Source organism: Taurulus bubalis (assembly GCF_910589615.1).
Source record: "Taurulus bubalis genome assembly, chromosome: 11".
NCBI lineage: Eukaryota > Metazoa > Chordata > Actinopteri > Perciformes > Cottidae > Taurulus > Taurulus bubalis.
In genome coordinates, this window is record NC_136599.1 from 23,529,928 (window position 1) to 23,555,080 (window position 25,153).

General features: G+C 41.8%; 1 protein-coding gene across 1 annotated transcript in view; it reads left to right on the forward strand.

The window, feature by feature from the left end:
* ntsr1 (neurotensin receptor 1 (high affinity)) overlaps nt 1–25,153 on the forward strand; it is a gene marked incomplete at both ends in the record, with an annotated part of 47,032 nt that overhangs the window by 7,319 nt on the left and 14,560 nt on the right. Inside the window, one exon of the mRNA XM_079226438.1 lies at nt 18,087–18,288. Coding sequence (XP_079082564.1) covers nt 18,087–18,288 — 202 coding nt within the window. The remainder of the gene's footprint in view (nt 1–18,086; nt 18,289–25,153) is intronic.

Below are 25,153 nucleotides of genomic sequence, written 5' to 3' on the forward strand. Positions count from 1 at the left end.
ACAATGTAGTGTGCTTGGACATTCTTTCAAACATCCTTCTTGGCTACGGTACATCGGGGAACCTTCCGTTTTGTTTCCCTCTTCAAAAGAAACTGTCCAGACCTCGTTGAACCACATGCAGAACCAAGCTTCTGTAATGTATACATCCTCACAGCCGCACTAACTGAACTCAAAAGTGACAAATAAAGAACATCTGAAAAGAATCTCTCCCAATGCCGTCATTCAGTAATGTGCTGCCCTCCAGCATGTGTTAGATGTGTGATGCATCTTTTATTTCATGCTGTTCCACAAGGAGGACACGTTAAGATAAACTGTTCTAAAAGACCTCCCACCAGGCTGGAATCAACAAAAATGTAAACTGAATAGAGTAACTGGTTTTGTAGAGGGTATCTTTAAATACCCTTTGGTATCCTGTCTTTTTTTATATTATTCCGCATATGTTTAAAGTTCAAAGTTTGTTTTATTTGTCACTTCTTCCATTAGTGTAAACATACAGAAGACTTGAAATTGTGTTTCTCTTCTGTCTGACAATGTGAGTAGTGCAAAACGGTTTAAAAAATAGAACATATAAAACACATAAACAACATATATACAACATATGAACAACATAAATAAACAACATAAATTAAACAACATAAATTAGGATTAGTAGTAGAGGACATGAGTCTAGATGTGGGAGTGGTGAGGTAGAGTTCAGCTTTCTGACAGCTTGGTGTCAGCTTGGCTTCCTGCTTTCCTGAGTTTGCGGAGGAAGTAGAGGCGCCTCTGTGCTTTCTTCGACAGGGATTTTGTGTTGGCCGTCCACGAGAGGTCCTCACTGATGCCCACCCCCAGGAACTTGGTGCTGCTGACTCGTTCAATGTCAGCAACGTTGATGGCCAGTGGTGGGTGTTGGGTGTGGCCTTTCCGGAAGTCAACAACAATCTTGTCTCTGCACCACGTGGTCAGAAGGTTGACCTCCTTCCTGTAGTGGGTCTCGTCATCCTTGGTGATGTCAGAGTAGTGTCGTCTGTGAACTTGACCATGTGATTGGTGCTGCAGGTGGTTTTGCAGTCGTGTGTCAGCAAGGTGAAGAGCAGAGGACTGAGCACACAGCCCTGAGGGACCCCTGTGCTCAGTGTGATGCTGCTCGAGGTGTTGTTGCCGACGCGTACTGCTTGTGGCCTCTGACTGAGGAAGTCCAGCAGCCAGTTACACAGCGAGGTGTTGAGCCCAGCTGGTCGAGTTTGTAGACGAGTTGTTGTGGGATGATGGTGTTGAACGCTGAACTAAAGTCTATAAACAGCATTCTCACATACGAGTCTTTTGGCAGATGTAAAGCATACATGTGTATGTTTTTAGTGTTAGTCCATTGTTATTCTATTTTTGTAATTAAAAGCTCAGGGGTGTTCAAGGAGCAACCTGTTTGTGCTTTCTGAAGATGTTTTGCACTGTCAGTTCTGTTTTTGAATAAAGGGTTGGAAATGAATGATTTTGGGATTTTTAGTTTTTTTATCCGATTCATCGATTAATCGAAAAAATAATCAACCGATTAATCGATTATTAAAATAATCGTTAGTTGCAGCCCTACACTGGATCATAGTCATCAGACGAGTAGTGGATTTCTTTGGCACAGGTATGATGGTGGTAGCCTTCAAGCATGATGGAACAACAGCTTGTCTCAGAGAAGTATTAAACACATCCGTGAAGACATCCTAAAGCTCCTCTGCACAGGACCTGTCTGTGGCGCGGGTTTGTAGTCTGTGATGGTCTGAATGCCCTGCCACAGGCTCTGTGTATGTCTGCTGTCTTGAAAGTGACGGGTTATCTTGTTCGTGTAATCCTGCTTTGCTTTCCTGATGCCGTGGGACAGGTTGGCTCTCGTTCTTCTCAGGTCCGTTTCGTCCCCAGCTCTGAAGGCCTTGTTTCTGGCCCTCAGCAATCGATGGACTTCCCCTGTGAGCCATGGCTTCTGGTTAGCCCGACTGGTGATGGTCTTTACATCAGTCACATCATCCATACACTTACTGATGTGAGAAGTAACAGTGTCTGTGTACTCCTCAATGTCTGCGTGGTTGTTGTATGTGGCTGCCTGCTTAAACATTCCCCATTCTGTTGTGTCAAAGCAGTCTTGGAGAGCGGAGGACGCCCCCTCTGGCCACACCCGGACCTGCTTCAGAACCGGTCTGGAGACTTTTACTCTGGGTCTGTGTGCTGGCATTAGCATGACGGTGATGTGGCCAGAGAGTCATATGTGGGGGAGGTATTGTACGCTCCTTTGTGTGTGGTGTAGACCAGATCCAAAATGTTGTCTCCTCTTGTTGGGAAATCAACATGCTGATGAAGTTTCGGAAGAATAGTCCTGAGATTGGCATGATTAAAATCTCCAGCAAAGATGGTAAAGCCGTCTGGGTGAGCGGTCTGTTGTTCGCTGATCGCCTGGTACAGTTCACAAAGTGCTGCATTTCTGTCACTGTTGTTGGGGGTGGAAGGGATGTAAACGGCGACTAGCAGAATCGCCTAAATTCCCTCGGCAGATAAAAAGGACGGCACCTTACGATCACAAACTCCGCCAGTGGTGAGCAATGTTTACGTACCACGACAGCGTCACGACACCATGCATCCCCGATGTAAACACATACTCCGCCGCCGCGAGTCTTTCCTCCTTCCGCAAGGGCTCTGTCCGCTCGGTAGCATGTTACATGGAACATAAATATTCCTATACATGATCATAACGGCAACCAGATTCCGGACCATCTGTGCTCAATCCGCAATAATATTCACATTTCTTTCTATCAACACTTTTCAAATAATAATATTCACATTTCTAACAAAGGTATTTCCATTTCTAATTATTACATTTAAAATCTGAACCCTTACATTTCTGACAATAGTATTTACACATTTTATTTCTACTTGTAGTTGTCCGTGGTTTGGTACGTGGTAATTTTAACCCTTTTCACAGTGTGTTTTCAGTTCACCCTTTGGTCACCTAAATCAGTTTTATCGGCGTTTGGTTGTAAAAAAACAAAAACAAGATGGTGACAGGCAAAATGCCAAACTCGAGGCTTCAAAACCGTACTCCACAAACCAATGGGGGAAGTCACTTCTTATACAGTCAATCAGCGGCGGAAAATCCACGAGGGCAAAGGGCAAAACTGCCCCTAAGAAATGTAATTTTGCGCCTGATGTCACTAGGAGAGGGGCAATTTCCTCTAATAATTATGATAATTTAATGAACTTAGAAATGTAATGAACTTAGAAATTATAAATGCGCCTTCCGCGTTTAAATCACAGCTGTTGCGCAACACACAGGACAACATACCCGACACGCCGCTGCTCAAAGAAAAAGCATCAAACTGGCTGCTGGTCCTCTAGCAGCGCTGGAAGCGGCCGTCATTCAGACACACTTCCTCGCGTGAAATCCACCGAGCTGTGTGGCTACGGATAATGTTATAAACCCATGGTGGAAGGCGTAAATGAAAACTGCTTGCACAGAGATAAGCCCCGCCCCCTCTTCAGCTCATCCAGCTCAATGACAACATTGTTGACATGTTGGTCAGTTTGTCTGCTTGACAATCACATTTTGCTGCAATAAAAATGATTGAAGTGAGATGAAACTTGATCTTCTTAGATACAATATGTTGACAGTTTTTCTTTGGGGACAATTTGCGGTGGAAAAAAGGGAATAAATCGCAATACTCAATATATCGCAGTATAAAATAAAATCGTGGGACCTCTGGTGATCCCCACCCCTAGTAGGTACAACGGGATTAAGGTAACAAAAAAAATCAATAAATATAATTTTAAATTATAAAAAAGAAAGAAACAAGTTATAATTGTTGATAGTTGTTTAAAAAACAAAACAAAAAATGTAATAACAATGAATTACCACAAATAAATAAGAATAAAATGTAATATAATTGTCTGATTTATGTTTTCTGTTTGTTCTCTAAGAAAATCAAAAAATATCTAAGAAAACACTTTGAATATGCAGACTACTGCCTAATAGTGTTATTGTTGTGATTTGATGACAAGTGTTCATATACTTAAAGCCTAAATAGGTATATTTATTATTTTGAACAAAGGTTAAATGTTATTTCACAAGTTTAAAAAAGTGCCCCCAATATTTATTGAAATGCCCCTGGATTTCAGTCGGTGGGGGCAAAAATTGCCCCCTAAAAAATATGTAAATTTCCTACCCTGCAGTCAATGATCAGAGTCAAAGCTCTGGGTGTACTCAATAGGGAATGAATTCCTGTTAAGGCTCCATGTAATTGGTAGATGGGGCCGGAATGGGAGCACCTGGCCCCCAATGCTGCCATCCATTACTTAAGTCGATGATGAAGTGCTGACTTGCAGCTAGGATGTTTCCAGACACTTAAAGAGCAGTAGGGGTTTCACAGAATAGCCGACTTTCAGACCCACTCGTGGATACTACTGAGCGTTGCATTGTAGACCCAGTGTACGTCTGTGGCTTGTTACTGCAGTCAACAGTCTCTAGCACAAGCCCGCGAGGGGATTGGCCCAATCAGCTTGCATCTCATTCATAAATCGCCTCTCAGAGCCAATCAAGGACTTTCACCTTCCTACATTAATTAACCCTATATACTTGTTGTATTTGAGACCCTTTTGACCATTGATCAAAAATGATATCTCCCGCGATTAACTACTTTTTTAGAAGTAGTTAAAGACTAAAAGTCTACTAAAATGCAGCACCGGGTATCTCTGTCTGCTTCCTCAGTACATTTAAAGCAACAGTTCCAAGGACCCCTCCCCCCACCACCTTCAATAGTTAATCACTTTAATACCACAGCATGAATGTGTAGTCGACAATTTGTTTTGTAAGTGTATCTTCACAGGACATGACACCAGAGAAGAGCCAGATGTGAGTGTTTTTGCGTGCGATTATAAAACCCCACGAGGCACGTGGCACGTATCCTAGGCAGAGACCTTTACTCTAAACAATGTCACCGTGATGCAAATATTTGGATTAGTCCCCACTGAAAGTGGGAAGGATGTTTATTTAGATATGAGGGTATAAACAAGCCATGCATGACAATTAGGAGTGTAGTGTGCCTGGAGGGAAAGACAATTAGGCTGTCTATGCAAACACTCACTAAACGGAAGTCAGTTATTTACGGGTAATAAATATTTTATAAAGCTGCGGTAGAACTTATTTCCACTTCATATGAAAAGGGATTTAAAAACAACTACAGGCGATCTATTGTTTTGCTTGTCTTGCAAACTTCAGGCAATTACGGTCACTTTCTGGGCAATAAACACGGCAACTTGTTCTATGTTACTCATTAGAGACGTGAGGATATTTCAGTTCAAGCCTTGAAACTAAATGTAGTGTTAAAATGGACAGCTTCTCTACTTGTTTCAGGATTGTCCACCAGAAGCCTGGTCTCTAACACTGACTGTCTCTGCCTGAGACCTCATCAGCCTTGACACCCGGCCTGTCTCCACAGCTGCACCTCATTGGCTCATTTTGGTAGTCAAGGGTTAATTAAACTTGCAGAGTGTTAGAATGAACACAGCAGAGACTCCAACAGTAACTTTATACTGTTGGAGTCTCGCCTACGTCTTTACCACAGCAGCCCGCGCAGATAGGTCGGGGATTCCTGGACACGCAAATCCAATCTGATGATTTGTAAATAACAGCCGTCTGTCTTCCAGATCAGAATTGAGAAAAATTTAAATAAATTCGTAAATTGTCTTTGTGTTCTCCTTCCTTTGTTTCTATCGTGAGGTGGACAGCGGTTTCATGGCCTGGCCACGGCCATTCCAACAAGTAAATGTGTGCAAGGAAGACAGAAAGAAAGAAATAAAGAAAGAAGGATGACACACAAACAGTAAATGCTAGATGTTATGTTACCATGGGGATATTGTATAATATTGTTCACATACTAGGACGTAAGCAAGGCAATAAAACATTTGCGGAATGTACAGCATGTTCTTCTGGCAAAATGACAGCCATCACTGAAATTTTATTATTGTTCAATGGCATCAAGTACAAAGACCCATATGACAGAATGACAAAATGTGTGGTACCAGACGTAATGAGCTTCTGGTAAACATCAGTGGTTTACAAGGCACTTTCATTGAATATGACAGTAGAGGTAGAAAACTAAATTATTCTTTTAGACTGACTTTTCTGTGATTTTACTACGGCAATTACAGGCAGAAAAAGAATTTGTACGAACAAATAATGAACGACGCTGCCATGCCCACTGAGAAAGGACCCAATGAGGAATGGACTCCTACGCACTTAGAATATAATTAGAAAATTGGCACACTTTCTTTGGAGGACAATGATACTATCACTGCTGCCAACGTGCTTCTGGAAATGCTCTTCTCTCAAATTCTTTCCCAATAGAAGCTTAGCTCTGTGGGACAGACGCTATACTGTTCAACAGTATACATTACATTGGATTTCTGATGTTGATACCAATAATACTTATTGTAACATAAGACATTTGGACATTTATTGGGGGATGTTTACTGAAGTACCCATAGTATTTTGGATGATCTGTATACATGTGGATTATTTTGAGCAAGTGTGTGTCTGTATATTCAGCACGGTGACTGTGAGATTGCTTCAGACCTGTGTAATCCCAAAACATTTCACTATAGATGAGATTGAATGTCTATACGTGAAGCGAAGTGTGATTAATCTTGTAATCATCATTAACTCCAGATATACGAGTAAGAAATTTCTCCATCCGTGATTGTGAAATCAAATGTGTTGAGTGAGATTTTGATAAAGTTGAAATATGAACGGTTCTTATAATGTAATGTTGAGAATAAGACATGGGAGAGTATACAAGTTGACTCGGATAACTGTAATGATTTATCACTCCGTGAATTTATATTTTTGTGCAATAAGGAAATGAAACACCTGAGTCTCGAGAGGTCCACGCAGGCGCAGAAGATGAAATAAGATATAATCCTTTATTAGTCCCGCAGTGGGGAAATTGGAGGATTACAGCAGCAAGAGACACATAGTACAATTTTATTAAAAAAACAAGTAACTTTAATATAAGTAAACAGACTAATAAAAACAGAAAATCCACAATAACAGTATTATATGTACAGACAGAATACAAAAAAAGTATTTAAAATGTATTTATATTGCACAAGTTAAAGTGATTGAAGTGTTTTTGTGGTCTACTGCGAGCTCAGTTGGTTGTGCAGTCTGACAGCAGCAGGAAGGAAGGAAATCCCATCATCTGGGCCCTTTTCCTCGTACATGGTTCAACAAAGTCGATCAAATGTCCTATTATCCATCTTAAATTACCGAGATGATTGTCGGTTCCTCAAAGGCGGATCCACCTTCAAACAGTCTCGTTAATTCAAACAGGACGTCAGTCATCTGGAAAATTGCGCGTGCACGCTCCTCTTCAAAAGGGGGAGGAGTCAAACACAGATTCCATGATCTTGAAACGCTACAATGGCAAATAAGATCAGAGAAAGAGTGTCTTATTCCTCCCCTGACGAGCAGGAGATGATCATGACTACATATGATGAATTTATGTCCATATTCATGGCAAAGTCTAATGGTGCGTTCACATCCAAAGCGTTGCAAAATATCAGACAAGTTAAATGCGGAAGTGTTGGGAAAATGTATCGGCTAATTTTAAGTGCCTCATCACCCAAATCAATCAGATTATATTTATGTAAATGTGCCTGCTGGCAGTAGTATACAAATTATTATATACTTATGAGGATATATGTACTTAATGCGTGTATGTATCATGTACTGTATATACATGTATGTGTAGATTACCCAGTGGCGGGCCGTGGATTGTACACCTACGCCTGCTATAACAGCGGATTTAAACTTTGTGATTCTGTTTAGACCAGCAGAGAAGGCTTAGCAGGCACTGACAGCCAGCCACTGAGATTGCCATATAACTAGGAGTTTGAATATGTGTATGGGCGGATCAGTATGTATGTATTATTCATAATCAGAAATTCAATCAATTGAAGCATTGAAAAGAAATTGTGTGTGATTCTCTGTATTCTTATCATGAGTCCACCTTAATCATTTTCTACAATAATGATATGTATGGTGTACTAATAACACTGTCATATAATCATGAGTGCTTTCAACACTTCCATAAGTTTCTTAAGCGCTAAATAAACGTTTAGCGCGCCATGCAGTGGCATTCCTGATGTTCTCCACATCGCAGACACTACAAACATGTACCACTCGCAAAAAAGCTCAAGGCTGTGATCCAGTCTGCATACAGTATGTGAGACCGTCGATGCTCGGCTGGGCGTGTGGTGTCTAATATACGGCTCGAAGAGGTCTCGTAAATACATGATTCCTTGTCAGCAGAATCGATAGCACTTATACAGGAAGTCATGATGATGTGAGAATGGATCGTGGCGATCTGGAATAACTCTCTCCCTATAAAACTAATATAACTAATATCGCTCCTTCATCAATGAGGAAGGAAGCTGCCTTTTTTATCCGGTGGGAGTGGCCAATTTATCGAGTGAATTAAGCCAGCGCTGGAGCAGGTTAAGGGATTCAGATGTGTTGCTATGGGGATTTTTCCAAACTTGCTTCGTGGAACCGAAAAGCCTGACCTGCGTCATCTTATCCTGAAAATGATCCGGCTAACTCAGTAAACCAGGTACGAGGAATAGGGCCATGGTCTGGCTCATGCTTCCAGATGAGCTAATGTTGGATGACCAAATAGAAATAGTAAGATATGAATAGGAGCCCGAGGTTTTTGGAGAACTAACTATGTTTCTTTGAACTTTGATTAGAGTTTTTGGTTTCAGCCTTGTTCTTCATAATCCAAGGAGGTTGCGAGTAGAAGAGCAATAGGAAAATAAGTTTTTTTTTATTATTAATTCTGAAATGGATGGAAGCCCGTTTCCGTCACACACAAAAAAAAGAGATAAAAAAAAAAAAATCTCATAATTATGAGATAATAAAGTCGAAATTATGAGATAAAAAGTCATAATTATGAGATAGAAAGTCATAATTATGAGATAAAAAGTCATAATAATGAGATAAAAAGTCGAAATTATGAGATAGAAAGTCGAAATTATGAGATAGTAAGTGCGCATGCGCTTCAGTGTCGTTGGCTTTTCTCCTTCCTGTTATCTGTGCTGTCTTCACAAGTCTCTTCATCCCCTCGCCGGTCTAACCATGCAAACGATATGCAAGCGTCACTGTTGACGTTTTAGCTCAACAAATAATAGCATTGCTATTAATGTAGCTGTTGCATGTGTTTTTCATAGGTGGTATGTTCACAACATCCAATTGATGTCACTGTTCTATTGCGGAAAAGCTCTGCATTCTGAAAAATAATCCATCTAAGGAGTTTTTTTTTTGTATTCATTATAAGTAAGTACGGGTTTTTAAAACGGGTTTCATTAAAGTGTCAATTGTCCTTCCCACGGTGATGTGAAAACAGATTATGTGGCAAAGCCAGGATCACAGACCAAAGCTCTTGTCGGCTGTTCTAGATTCAAAAAGTAGTTTCCTCCGCTGCAAAAGTATCCCTGCAGCTCAAATAAGGAAGCTGTCGTTAACTTTAGTGTTTCCATATCTCTAACATCAGGTCCCTTCAAGCTCTCATGGAAAGGATGAATCACCTTTGCAGCGGCCTATTTGGATTAGAAACTGTGACTAAGTAGGCAGTTTAATCTCTATCACCCATATGTGTGGGCTGGTCTGAACTCTTTGAGTTTGAGTTTCAGGGTAACAGCATAAATAATAACGCTACCTTATCCAAACGGACAGCTCACAAGCACGGACGCAAGTCTGTTAACACCGACCAAACATCCACCAGCGCCTCTCCTGAGGGCTGTGAAACCGACAGGAACTGAAATCTGAGCTGTGCAGGGGAAGAAAAAGAAACCCAAAGGTGTGAAGCTCAGTGATCAAAACACATCAGGGGCAGATGGATCTATATGCCTGTCTAATATATATATATATAGATATATATATATATATATATCTATCTATCAACAAAAACAAGACGGACACAATTCCAAAATAACAAGACTGGAACAGTCCCCCCAAAAAGTTTAACAGCGAAAGTACACTTTGTTTGCCCTGATCTCCAGTAGCCGTTTGGTGTAGCGTGACGTCGTTATATGTGGCATCTCATGGAGAGAGCCGGCATGCTTTTTCCAGCACTGTGTGCATCACTCATTATTCAAATGGAATCATCAGCGTGCACCTCGCATCTCCATCTGCGTTGAGTTCAACAAAACCAAGACATGAGGATCATTTTATTGCTTCCAGTGTTTCAATGTGGTGCACAAGGTGTTGTTATACGAGTGGAGAGACGGGTTTTAGTTCCAGGTACCTGCTCCTCATGGATTTTCCAGGTGGCCGTTTGTTTTTTTTTGCCCGAAGGCAGACGATGTAAGATGCTCAACATGTGGGCTGCAAAATTTGTTTTGGCCGCCTTGTTACGAGCTGCGAGCTTCAGCAGGCAAATCACGTTTCTTGTTGCAGCCTCTCGGGGTTCACGCCTACGCATTGAAAGGTGCAGTAGTATTTTTACTAAACAAACAAAATATGACAACCCTGCTTTTTTTTCACTGGTTTCACAGACATACACATAATTGTATATATATATTGCGTGTATAATTATATATATATTTTGTTTTTTATATATATATATATTTTTTTTTTATTGTGTTTATAAATATAAATATATATATATATATACACACACACACACACACACACACACACAGGTACACATATCCTTGTATATATATTGTGTTTATAAATATATAAATACATATATTTATATAAACAGATACACATAATTTGATATATATTGTGTTTGTAGTATTGTATGTAGTATTATATGAATCTGCTAGGTTTAGCAGTACTACGGGCAGGGTCCCCGTTTTAAAAGTGATGGCGCTATGACCTGTTTTTATAAATTAATATAATGGTTCCTACAACCGTTGATCTCTTATTCTAAAATCTGAATTAACTAGCGGTGCCTCCATTAGAATCTACGTAGTCAAATAAACAATTATCTGGGTTTGTGCTTCACTTGGATTGGCGATGCAGATTGCCCGAAGCCACAGTGCGTGTTGTGCAGTGAGGCTCTGGCTAACAGCTGTCTGAAGCCTCTTATTTGCGCCACCACCTGAACACCAAGCATGCCAGTGCAAGTCAGAAGCCCCTTACATTTTTTAGATCAAAATTGGAAGAGTTACAAAACAGCCAAAAACAATTTTAGTCTCATTCATGTGTTGGTTCTACACCAGGGATTCCCAAAGTGTGGTGCACGCACCCCTGGAGCCTCCTTTTTTATTTACATCTGTTTCTGAGCCTATGCGTGTGCCACTCTTTGTTCTTTACGTGGCTTACTGTGTTTAAGTAAATACATGTGAAATGCAATCTGCCTCTGAGCCTGTGCGTGTGTCCTCGGCATCCTTATTGCTCTTTAAAAGTGACGCCTTGTGTAACTGAAATGTATACAGCGGACTAAATCTTGTAACAAACGCCACGCGCGAGCAAACAGTTCTCGCATTGGTCCGATTTTATGCGGCTATAAATAGGCTCTGTTGCGTTTTTCTTTAAGGTGTGGGGGGTTGTGGGGTGCGTGAACCCGGTCGGGATGTAGAAGGGGGTGCGTGGCCTAAAAAGTTTGGGAACCGCTGCTCTAAACCGAATTACATCTCATGTTTAACCGCTACGGAGAAATCAGAGCCAGCGGATCATTTAAAAAAGTCCTGCCAAGATCAGGCTGCTCTCGGCGGGCAGCAGAGCGCTGACGGCCCGGTGCCGCCGGGGCTCACCGGTCACCGGTCACGATTTGAGCTTGCCCTCTCTCGAAAGGTAAGCAGAGCTCCTGCTGTGGGGATAACACGTCATAATACAAGCTTTGGGGTCCGGTCACATCTGCATTTAGAACAGCATTTAGCGAGCTTTGTAACTGCCAGCTAGCATAATTAGTAAGCAGCCTTTGTGCTATCATACCAAGTTATTCAGGACATATTATTCACTTTGATTTAGACCCATGTTCATCCAATTTTCAAATGACATACAACATATGCTATCTTCCGCTCCTCGCTCCATCTTGTTCCTTCAGGTCCATCAGTCCAATCACCGGTGCCTTCAGCAAATCTATGTTGCTTTCCTATTTTGCAGCACAGCAGTCAATAAACAACATTCTTGGAGAAGAGTATAGTTTATTTTCAAGGTGAACTGAAACATTGTCACTGAGAAAGCGCCACTTACAGACACACATTGGAACCAGAGGTGAGCTGTAATGGGTCAAGGCCAGTGGAGATGTTGCATCTAGCGCAGGGGTGTCAAACATGGCTAGTCCAGATAATTGTTCAAATTGCAGAGAAAAAAAAAAAAACTTGAGATCAAAATGGGCAGCATGTGGCCCCTTAACTAAAATGAGTTTGACACCCCTGATCTAGCGTATGATGGGACCCGATCAAAGAATCAGGATGATGGTTCATTCCTAAGACCCCCAATGTTTTTTTGGACGTGATTGAAAAAGTAAGGGAATGTCAGAGCCCCAGAAGGATGATTGTGTTGTGTTGGACCTCTGTCTTGTTAGGGATGTGCATGTGACCTTTGTTGGTGTGTGTGTACGCTTGACGTTAGTGATCACTGCACCCGTCGCCTGCGTCACAAATTATTTCCACATGTAGCGTTAGACATTCCTGCAGCTATCTCCGTTATTACAGTCACCAAGTGGTTAGCTAGTAGCTCCTAGTAGCTAGCATTCACAGGAGAAAAAGGACAGACTACCATCGTCTCTTTGGTCTGGGAACTCACACTGACCGTTTATTCTGCGCATGCGCACAACAGCACCACAGTGCACACAGGCACACATCCTCCCACGTGACATCACTGCACAGGCCACTCAACATGGCTTTGCTACTCGTATAAGGAATATGTCCAACACCACAAGAAAATACAAATCCTGAAAGAGTTTAAATGTCACAAATAATTAGCAAATCTCTGGAATTGATCATATTTCCTCCATTACTCATCCTGCGCTGGAAAACACAATCTTCTAATATTATTGCTGAGACATGCCCATTATGAAAAAAACTTGAATTAAAATAACAGACACAGTCTTTGGTACATTTTCTACAATAAAAAAATCCTGCGGCACACCAACAACCCAAAAAGTTACCAAATGTCACATTGTCGCATAATACAGTACATATGGTCGGTAATTATTGCGCAACCTACTGGCATGGAAGAGTAATTAATTACCAGGCAAGCCATTATATTGCAAGCTCAGACGCTCAACAATGGAAAATTATTTGCGGCAACTAAATAATATTTTTGGGGACTGATTTAAGTGAAATTGAACATTTTCCCACGGCACAGTGGTTGAAAATGACTGGTATAAAAAGTAGTGCATCGTCTACCCCTACACCCTTCAAGTATGCAAACTGCAAGAGATCCTGGAAGACTGAGACCTATCTACTCAAGTGACCCACGACAACCTTTCAAAACATTTCATTATGTGTGAAGACGTCAAGGCTATGGGTCTCAGGTTCATCAAACCTTGCAAAGAACTGGTTTGCTTCATTTACATTGATCCCAGCACCAGAGAAACTGTGATTACTGGTCCCACAATCAGTAATAGATTCCATGCCGCTCCAAAGACCCGTTGTGTTACTATTGGACATCTGTTCTTCAACCCTTTCCTTATATTTACGCCTACCAGTGGTGGGCCATCAGGGCCTGCTAAGCCTTCTCTGCTGGCCTAAACAGAATAACAAAGTTTAAATTTAAATGAATGATAGACTCAACACAATAATTAATATAACTGGTGACTTTGTCAGAGATACTGTCCAGATCCTTGTCATCCTCCAGTCAGTGCAATCAAAACAACCTCTTGACGTTTCACATGGGTCCTCCGTCCACACACATACATCGCCAGCTTCCGGATTAAAGGAGAATAGTTGGGTGTCAATAAAATGTAATTATTGTCCGATTGTCCAAGAGGGGGAGCATCTTTGAAATAAAATTGTCATTGATGTTTACATAAAACAGATCAATAGTGTTATCGCCCCTTGTAGGGCATGCCACCATTTGTTTTAAAGAGGGCAGGGTGGCAGAGAGAAAGCAATGATTAAAATCCCCATTAATAATAACCAGCACGTCTGGAGAGGAGCTTTGCAGGTCACGGGTGACTCTGGCTATGGCTATGGTCTCTGTGGAGACCATATGTACTGTCTTCGCTAAAGATTGTTGTCAGAAACGTATTCTTCAGCTTTCCAGCCAGCTTGACATTCATATCCTCCAGCACCGTATTCTCCAAGGAATAGACAAGTTGTTGTAGTTGGCAGAATTTAATGTAGAAAATATGTAATAATTTTGAAAAATTGAAAAAGAGCACAAACCCATGCCTTTGTAAGTACTACACAACAGCACATCCATATGTAGTTGACAGTAAATGAACATCAAACAATACTGTATTCAACAAAATAAATATTCAGCTAAACATGTTAATATAACTGTAAATAATAGATGACTTACTGATGTGGCCGAATTTGTGGACTTTAAACCAAGGATTGCAAGGATTGTAAACTGAGATTCCCTCTCTGTGACCTCATGGGCAAACTGAACTTCCTGTTACTTATTAGCTCACTTCCTCTTCAGTGCAGCTATACACGATCGCCACTAGGTGTTGCTATTGAACGTATAGCATGAACCCAATACATTCGTTCCAACACATCATGGCCAGATGGAGGAATATAGACAACCTGAACAATCATGTGAGAGACCTCTCTAGGCAAATAGTACGGTCGGCAGCTAACCGCAACCAGTTCATTCACGTAAAGGCAGACACCTCCACCCCGTTTTTTCTCAGTCTCTGCTGGGCCTCTGTCCAACCTGTGGAGTGAACATTTTCACATGGGTATTCTGTCTGACAGCCAGGTCTCCGTCAAACGCAGCAGGCGGAATTGTCGATCATACCTCAAGTAGGCCGACAGCTCATCCGTCTTATTCGCCAAGGAGCGGACATTCCCCATGATAGCGGAGGGGAACCTGACCCGGACCCCGCCTCTGCGTCCTGGTCCCGGGCTTGGTAACCGACAAATGAAAGTCAGGATTCTGTTCACTTGATGCAGGAGGCCGCAGCTGAAGAAGCTCCTGCCGACTATAGGAGATAAAAAGCGAAATGCTTGGGCGTCTCTCCAGAAAAGTATAAAACAAAGCCACAGAAGGCAAACTAAAGTGCGATTGTTAAGTGCAGCCATGGTTTTGTCAAAGTTTGATCACGCTGATGAAGGCAGTTCAAAAAACACAGACGCGCAGGTGACAGTCGCCAGAAAAGGGGGCGGCGCCTCAAGTGCAAGTTAACGACAGATAGCACAAGAACCTCGCTCTTATCAGGGTGGAGAACCCGCCAGCCTCTCTGTCACATCCCAGAGGAAAGACAAGTGCAACAACCGCTAATCGTAAATCTCTGTAGCAGCGCTAACTAGCGCTGCTGCTAGCGCTGCTACTAGCTCCTCGCGTCCCCTCTGCCCGAGTCGGGTGTCGAGCCGGGTCCCGCTACCTTCGGTGGTTGTCAGGGAGCTAGCGGAGAGCTAGCAGGAGCGCTAGCTGGAGCGCTAGCTGGCTACAGCGGGGAGCTAACGGGGACACTGACCGAAGGTAGTAGCGGCTTGTAACCCGACTTTTACGGTACACACAGTTGATGCTCTGGCAGCGGTTAGCTAAGGGGACGTCAGTCCTGTTGTCTTTGTGGCCCTCCAACTTTCATTTCAAGCTTGTGTCACCTTACACCCCTTTTTATTTTCCTTCTACATGCATCAAAATGTATAGTTAAAATGTATGCTCTGTGTCACACTTTCCCCTCCGATATAATATCTCAATTTCCTTGCACTTCAGTCCCAATTACCCTCAATAGCTCTGACAGCTTTTATGTTTGCTTCTTGTGTTTTTATTTTATTCTATTTTATTTTTATTTCCACCCAAGCAGAGGTTTCGCCTCACTCCGAAGCCGGGGGTTTGCCTCTCTGCGTCTCTTCTGCGTTCTCCTTTTCAGCTTTAATCAGTCAACAATGTCTAGCAGGCAGGGGACCCTCAGGAGTCAGCCAGCCTCTTCGTTAAAGCCATTAACATTTTTCATCCGTGATTATTCCTTGGAAAAAACGTGTGTGTGTGTGTGTGTGCGTGCGTGTAGAGGGAATGCTGCAGGGAAGAACTGATGGAAGAGCTGTTAGTTACATCGATTAAGCAAATATCTAAACAATTTAACACCGCTCACTTCCATCCACGTTTTCTCTCCTCAGCATCCTCTCACGCAGTCACACGGTAGCTACACTGAGAAGTCAGCTGTCATAACAGATGTGTAGCAGCACCTCCTCTCTCCTCTTCTTTTCTTTTCTCCCCCTCCCGGCTCTCGCTCCATTCTTCTCTCTCATTAATCTTCGCCGCTATCGACCCTCTGTTGTGTTCCAGCGGCGACGCAGCTGAGTGTGACGGAAATTGTTTGAGCAAAAGTTTCCATTCTGAATTTCATCAAAGCACTCATAAAATGTGATTTCCGCCAGTGTTTTCTTGATGGAACTCTTGAATTGCTTGAAAAAAAAATGAGTGGGAAGTCAAAATGTTTGCATCGTTCCAACAAAGTGAGGAAACTATTGATGTGTTCATATGTCTGCTAAATTGATCTGATCAAAGGAGGACTACAGTGGCTGCAAAAAGGTGTTGAAAAGCACAAAAAGTGGCCAACACAATTAGCTTTTACTGCAGCTCTCATTTTGAGTGCAAGTGATTCGCCCTTTCGTCCCCAACCACTTATTAAATATTTTCAAATAGATTTTTCATGATTGGATAAATCAGTTGCTTTCAAGTAATATGCAGTTGTATTTGCATATAAATACATGTTTCTTTTTTAAGTGACAATACTTCTCCGCTACTTCTTCAAAAAGCTAAATTAAAAAAAAAGCTTAGGTTTTCTGTTGTTGTGGCCTCTTGTGAGTATCGCTGACATGATTAGCCAAATAGTTGATAAGTAAGTCCACAGAAATGTATCTGCAACAATTATCACTAAATATGCAAGATGGCGCTGTGCTAGTCTCCTCTGTTTAGTTTTTTCTTTAACACTTTGTTAAGGTGACGGTCAGGCAAAGGCCCGTAACTTTGTTTTTCTCAAATTTTCTAGTGGCTTTTCTGTTCCGTTTTCCCTCTTTGTAATGGAGATCCACGCACAGTGGACGGGACGCATCGTTTACTCTCTGGAATTGATCATATTTCCTCCATTACTCATCCTGCACTGGACAACATCTCTCAATCTTCTAATGTTTTTGCTGAGAGACAAGCCCATTATGAAAAAACCTTGAATTAAAAAAACAGACACAGTCCTTGGCTCTCCCCACAATTGAACCTTGACATTTCTTTTTTTAACAATGGTGGCCTATGGTGAATAATATACTGGGAGTTGTCACTGGAATACAAATTTCAAGCAATACTGAGCAGCTGATTGCGCTGAGTGAACCGCTCTCAGGACTCTGCAGTGGTCGGGTGTATTAAGGATGGACGGGAGGAGGAGTACAGGGCTGTAGTGGAGGACCTTGTGGAGTGGGCCGGTAGAAATCACCTGCTTCTGAACATGGCCAAGACCAGAGAGATGGTGGTGGACTTCAGGAGGAATGACAGCTACGCAACCTCTGAGAGTTCTTGACTGGACAGTCTGGAGAAGGTGGTGGAGAGGAGGACACTGAAGAAATGATCATCCATTCTGGATAACCCGGACCACCCTCTCCACCGCCAACTGCAGGGACAACGGAGCACTTTTCCAACAGACTGTATCAGATAGATACAGGAGATCTTTACTGCCCACTGCAATAAGACTTTATAATAAATCCCCTCTGGCCAAATCAATCACTCAACTATAACACAATTACCCTGTTGTTTGTTTGGTTACATCTTTGCACTATTGTTTTGTTCGTTAATTTAATATTATTCTGTTCTATTTTTGTCCATTTTTATATTGAATTAATCTTGCTTTACTTGTATGTATAAATGTCTATCTATCTATCTATATCTGTATGTTGGAAAATAAAAACAAATCTTCGATATGTTTTACCTTCTGTCTTTCCTCCCTGAACAGGTCAACGCGTTTCTGTCCTTTGTGGTTCCCATGGTGGCCATATCTGCTCTGAACGGGGTCATAGCCAATCAGCTGCTGCGGATGTTCCGCGAGGCGGAGCAGGAAAACCGCGTCTGTGTCGTCGGGGGAAATCCCACCATGCTGAATGTCACCGTGGAGCCCAACCGGGCTCAGTCGCTCCGCCACGGGGTTCTTGTTCTCCGTAAGTGCACACGCTCCCACTTTACACACAAACATGCATACATGTACCTCCATATTGCCGTATACAGAAGGAGATATGGCTATTTTTTTATTTATCTATATAATATAACACACCAACAATCAAGACTTCAACATAATATTTTGGAAGGACAATGAAGCACAAATTGGTTGATGTATTCAGAAGTTTATATTCTGAAACAAACAAAACACTTCCCAACCCTGGTTATTGCTCCTTCAAAGGTCACCACGGGCAAAACAGTTAGGATGTCAGTAGGATGAATTAGCATGTCAAAGAGTTAAACTTCATGCCAAACATCTGCATGGACAGCAACCTCTTGTTCTGAAAAGTGATGAATGAGGAAGTGCCTTGAACTTGCATTCCTTCTATTGGCCATCAGGGGTGATTCCTTAGAGCAGGGGTGTCAAACTCATTTTCACCCCGGGCCACATCAGCATCATGGTAGCCCTCAAGGGGCCGGTTGTAACTGTACAGTGGCGGGCCGTGGATTTTCTACCTCCACATTCAGTGGATCAGCTGTTCGGCGTGCGCCCTCCACCCAGCTCAGCTAAAAATTAAAATGTCTCTCGAAAATTCCCTTCAAAATAAAAGCACAGGATTTTTTTTTTTTTGCCATGCAAAGGCCGGTGACAGACTGAAAACGGGTCCGTGAACGACTGAAAACGGCTCCGCGCAAGACTGAAAACGGGTCCACGATTTCATGGCTTTCAAGCCGTCGCGGGCCACATAAAATGACGGGCCGGATTCGGCCCCCGGGCCTTGAGTTTGACACCAGTGCCTTAGAGCAAACAAAGTCTTGTCAATGAGAAAATGAAACTACAACTCACTTGATGTATCACCTCAGGAAACATTGTAAACATGGGTTGTGTAGACAGTCAAAATCTAAGATGGCAAAGGTCAGAATGCCGAACTCAAGGAAACAAATCGGCAGGTATTCATGTATAACCACGATCCGCGGAGACCTGTGAGGCGAGAAGCACAGAGACTCCGGGGAAGAAGCCTAGTTATGAGCATGCCAAGCAGAATGCATACAGATAAATAGGGAAAAGAGAGAGAAGGGCTCAGTGTACCAAAGGAAGCCACAGCCATGTCTAGTTACATTTCAGTATCAGTACTTAAGTAACTTTCATAATTTCTCAATTTCCCCACTTTCTGTGTCAATAAACTGAGGTACCCAGTCCCAGTATCCCAGTCCCCTTTGCTTGATGGTGGAAAGGGTTTAGCTGCTGCTCCAGATTGCACATACTGTATATGCACAAAGATTAATACATTAGATCATCATGGTGTCAGTGATCTGAGCTTCACTCACTCACGCTGAGTAAATGCTCCGTATCCCTCACTGTTATCTAGTCAGTGATGTAGTGGTACATCAAACCAACCAACACTATTATTTAAAATGCAGATTTATTTTTGCGTAAAACCATTTTCACATTTGGCCGAAACATTACACAGATCTAACTGCCAACCCCCCGTTCTAATTTTGACTCAAATCATCAGCTACAATGTTCAGAAGTAATTGTTAAATGCCAAGCGATAATTGCGACAATCCCCTGACAAGCAGTTTTACTACAAGACTTAATCTCATTCAATATTTGATGCCAAGAAATCCACGGATATTAAAAACATATTATGATTACTCCAAAAGAACACAGAGGCATAATTGCTGAAATGAGGCATAATTGCTGAAAAAGTTTGGGTATTTTGAAGTGGAGCTGTATATCGGTATATTACCCACAGTGCACGGCCGTCGGTACGCTTGTGGCTTACATACATACATACTACTACATATACATGGAAAGGTTTTATGAAATAACCACACACTATTGCTATATTATATAGATAACAAATAATCGACAAGCATTAGCTACTTCGCAAGATTTTAGTGGGGCAGATAGTAGAATAATCGTGCAAATTTTGATACAAGCATGACATTTGGTGGAGTTGTTCTCCAGAGGTTTTTGGTCAAATCTGCCCGATTGGCCATTCAAAAATCCAAGATAGCGGCTATTTTTCAAGATGGCTGCCAATTGGGTCTTCAAAAATTAGTTTTCTTCATAAAACTGTTGGTATTTCCTCCATTTGAATGATCTTTGTGTCTATTCATATGTTTCTAAGTACTCTGGAGCTAAATATGTTACTTTATTAGACTTGACAAAAAATGTACTGAATTTTGAACAATTTTGATGATTTAGAAAAGAAAATCTAAGTTATTGATGTGCCAGTGTGGCACCCTGGACATTTTAATGGCTACATTAGGCTCGTTCGAGATGAGCCAGTTCTGATCAGAATCGATCGCCGGCGATCGGCGCGCAATGCATGCCGGTTAGATTTGTGTCTGGCTTGGTCCCGACTTGCTCTGACATCATGCACACGTGGTCAACAATACTCTCACGAGATCAAGCCGGCCGTCGATTTCAGAGCCAGGTGCCGCAGTAGCTCTCCCCCGACTACCTGGCCCAGTGCATGATGGGAGACGCCTGGCTGTCGCCACATCAGAGAGCTGATTGGCTCTTAGATCTGACAGTAAGTGATCGCAGTTTATTGACAACGCTTCATGCTGCCGTCTGCTCTCGTTTGGATTCCAGGCGAGGCGTAGCTCTAACGAACAAGCCTAATTATTTGTAAAATTGTTATTGTATTAGTTTGTGTTGTTACCTTGCCCCCTGCCACTTATTTTCTGGTTATTATTATTTAAAATGCTTTGTGTGACTTTTAAACCTACCTACTTTCACCTAAAGTGAGAGCGATACTCATTGGGTCTCCAAATGTTTAGTTTTCTTCATAAAACTGTTTGTATTTCCTTGATTTAAATGATCTTGGTGTCTATTTATAGGTAATAAAATATCCTTTAATAATTATCCAAAACTATAACACTAGAATAATGAATGTGCTGATGTAACTGGACATTTAGTTGAAAAATTAACGAATATAAGTTAAGTTATGTTAATTGATTCAATTCAACTCTTTTATTAAAATAATTTCCTTCAACTATGTTCAAATTGAACATTACAACTATATGATATCAAACTGAACAAAACAAACTGTGGCACTGGACACTTAATTAATCTAAAAATAATACATTTGATATTAAGGTAAATGTGTAACATTGCCAGACTAATCTAGTCAGATAGGATGGCAAACAAAAACCTGTAACTCTATAACATATTAACTTAAACATTGCTAGACTAGTCAATCTGGACGGAAACTATTTATTGTACAGCACTTGATACTAAAGTGATATGAAAATCAACAATTGTGTAGTTGCCATAAAGTGATTAGAACCAAATGCAACGAATGCATGAACATTTATTTTTTTTAATCATTTTTCAGTTCTTTAAATGCAATTTGACTTACAATTGCTGAGGACTTAGCCTAAAACTAATATGTAGCAAAAGATTTTGGTACATTCATGTCAATGTCACTGTTCAGGGGTACCATTTCGATCTGAATGTCTGCAGTAACTCCACACAAAGGTATGGTCATCGGGCGCATTCATCTTCCAACTGCTACTGCTCACATATGCAACTGCACTTGAAAAGCACTTGCACCTCCCATGGCAACTTTTCTTACAGGAACACTTGGCCAGTTCCTGACATGATCCGAGCTTGATAAGCATCGCGCTTTGCATGTTCTCTCAGGGCTGCCTGAGTTGGTGGAATCGAGTTGTAGGGCTTTTGTCTGCGGGCAAAGAGATCAAGTCTGCTTCATCCACACCAGTAACTGCTAACTGTTGCAGGTCCAGGTCACTAATTGATGTTGGATTCTGGCTGAGTTTGGTGAATGTTTCAGAAACGTCATCACAGATATGCCATCTTTGCCATGCTGTCTTCTTTCCTTTCCCATGAGATGCAGACACATTGTCACAGCCTGTGAATGCATGAAAGTATGGTAATCCACTGGCTTTGTCTGTCCCAATTGCAGCTATTACTTCATGGACTGGAATCCATCGAAAACTGGCTCCTTGGCCAAACACAATCTACATACTCTCAAGACCAATGGCCTGTAAGGATGGCAGTATAGATATTGCTATGACAAGGATAGCAGTGTTATTAGCCTTGATAATGAGGGACTTGATGCCTTCCATTGCTGCATCCCTGGCATGTACAAATATGTGGGTGTCTGATTCCTCATGAGAGCATGGGGACATAGCATCCAGGCATTTCCTTGTATTGCTAATGACATCTTCTCCTTTTGTGACAATAATTGTACTTGTCGTCTGTGCATCACATATCTTATCTGCTAGGAAGTGAAACAGCTCGGTCTTGTTGTAGTCATCTGGAAGAAAACTCCTCCAGTTATTTGGTGTCTTGCTGATTCCTGAGACCCTTCTTCTCATTCCCTGCCCACGATTTGACCTGGCTTCTGCTTTCAGACTTGACTTATTGTACACATCAAACACCACATCCACCCTTTTGTACTTGGCACCATTGGATTCCACCTTCTTGATGATATCTTCTCTGGCATATGCATTAAATGTCTTGGAGGTGCGTGGAGGTAATGCATTTATGAGTGCTGAGCCATCTATGATGATTGCATCTCCTAATGGTTCTCTATCTGGCATGCTCACTTGTGCTTGACGAATTTCAACCAGTTGAGACTTCTGACATGTATGAAGTTTGCCACTGTCACTAAGTGATGCAGGAAATGTCTGGTTCTCATGCATGAAGAATTCTTGCAAATCACACTGCCTACTCTGGCATGAGATCAAGAGTCATGAGAACAGATTACACTCATCTTTCAGTATCTTCTCTTTGGAATTTCCCCAGCTTCTTGAAAGACTTGTTTGAAAAAACTGGGTTCTTCTTAATTGGATGGTAGAATGTCGATTTGTTAGCATTCTGTAGCTCGTTCATGAATGACCGTAACTGCTCTTTGCCCCGCTTTGCCCATTTTGGCATGAATGGGATCAGCAAAAAATGTTGTGCCAAGCGCTATTAGGTCAGCTGACTCCTCTTGGAAAGGGTTGCTCATCTCTTGTCACACAACAATGAGTGCTTTCCCCTTTAAAAAGAAAGATCTCTGAGCACACTGTGTCTGCTCATGATGTCTGCTACTGTTTGTGGCATCTTCACCGGACATAGTTTCATATTCAGCAACAAGACGATTCACTTCAGGTCCAGCTACCATTAATTTGCGAAGTGCTACAGGATCTTCTGTTAATCCAATTGCTCCACCATCTCCTGTGATAACTGCATTGTTTTGCTCATGGGCTTGGTCAATTGCCAGTGCAGAGAACTCTCTTCTGGATTTGTGAATGACAAAGTTACCCTTGTGAAACTCCTTGGCCTTCTTCTGGATGTTGATGCTCCAGGGACATCATATCTCAAAGGTGAATTAGGACCCATCGTCAATAGTTGACATTATTGTTCGCAAAGAAGTAAGAAACTAGTTCTGAAAGAGCTTCACGATACAAGTTAAAGTTTCCTTCTCTGAATGAGCGGATCAGGGTGAAAATGGTGAGTTCCATGTCCAGCACCAGACTCCAGAACTTGAACTGTGGACTTGCTAGCTTCTGTTGTTCACACCAGTCTTCGAAGGTAAGATCTAATATCAGTCTCAGAAGAGCAGTGGTCAAGGAATGCTTCCTTTATTAGTTGGTACAGGCTGTGATCTGATAAACATTTCTTGACCTGGTAACACTTAATGCAGACAGAAAGGACTCTGCTGTACCAGAAGATGCCACTTCTGCCACAAGGGCACTGGTCCAACCGCTGTCCTGTAGAAGAGTTCCCAAAGATCTCAGTGCAGCCATCTCTACTAAGTCCGCTGAAGTCCGCTGGTCTAACTTGGTCTTAGACAAGAATTACAGCGCCAGTCATGCCAAAAAACGCTACTAGCACTTGCTATTGGCAAAAAATTATCACCCTGCAGCTACTTTAGGTGAATGTAGGTAAGTTTAAAAGTCACATAAAGTGTTTGAAATGATAATAACCAGAAAATAGTGGTGGCGGGGGGCAAGGTAATAACACAAACTAATACAATAACAATTTTTCAAATAATTGTAGCCATTAAAATGTCCAGGGTGCCACACTGGCACATCAATAACTTAGATTTTCTTTTCTAAATCATCAAAATTGTTCAAAATTCTTAAAATGTAGTAAGAAAAAAATGTAAGAAGTCTAATAAAGTACTTAGTACTCCAGAGTACTTAGACACATATGAATAGACACCAAGATCATTCAAATCGGGGAAATACCAACAGTTTTATGAAGAAAACTAATTTTTGGAGACCCAATTGGTGGCCATCTTGATAAATAGCTGCCATCTTGGATTTTTGAATGGCCAATCCGGCAGATTTGACCAAATACCTCTGGAGAACAACTCCACCAAATTTCATGCTTGTATCAAAATGTGCACGATTCTTATTAAAAAATGCTTTTATCTGCCCCACTTTTTAGCAAAATGCACAGTGGAAAGCATGCTGACAGATTGGGGTGATTATTAACATTTATCTGGATATTTTGTAATTGTTGAAGTAGTAATGAATTGTTTTAGCACTTAGGCTCTAGACCAGGGGTGGGCAAACTTTTTGGCTCAGGGGCCACATTGAATAAAAAAAATTGACAGACGGGCCGGGCCAGTATCAGATGGATGGAGAGTGTTTGTGTGAACCTGTCACGGGAGGACAATGTTGCGGACCCAAATGCAGACCACATGAGAGTATGAGTATCTGGTAAAACAGATTATTGGAGCCAAAGGGAAGGTGGGGAGCCTGTGGTCCGCCACAGGGGGTGCTGGGCGGTGTGAGACCCGTGGCTCTACACTGGACGACTGCGAGGCCGGCAGGGGGCGGTGTGAGAATATAACGTAAATGACTCAGGTTTTTTGTTCAACTCGCTGGTTAAAT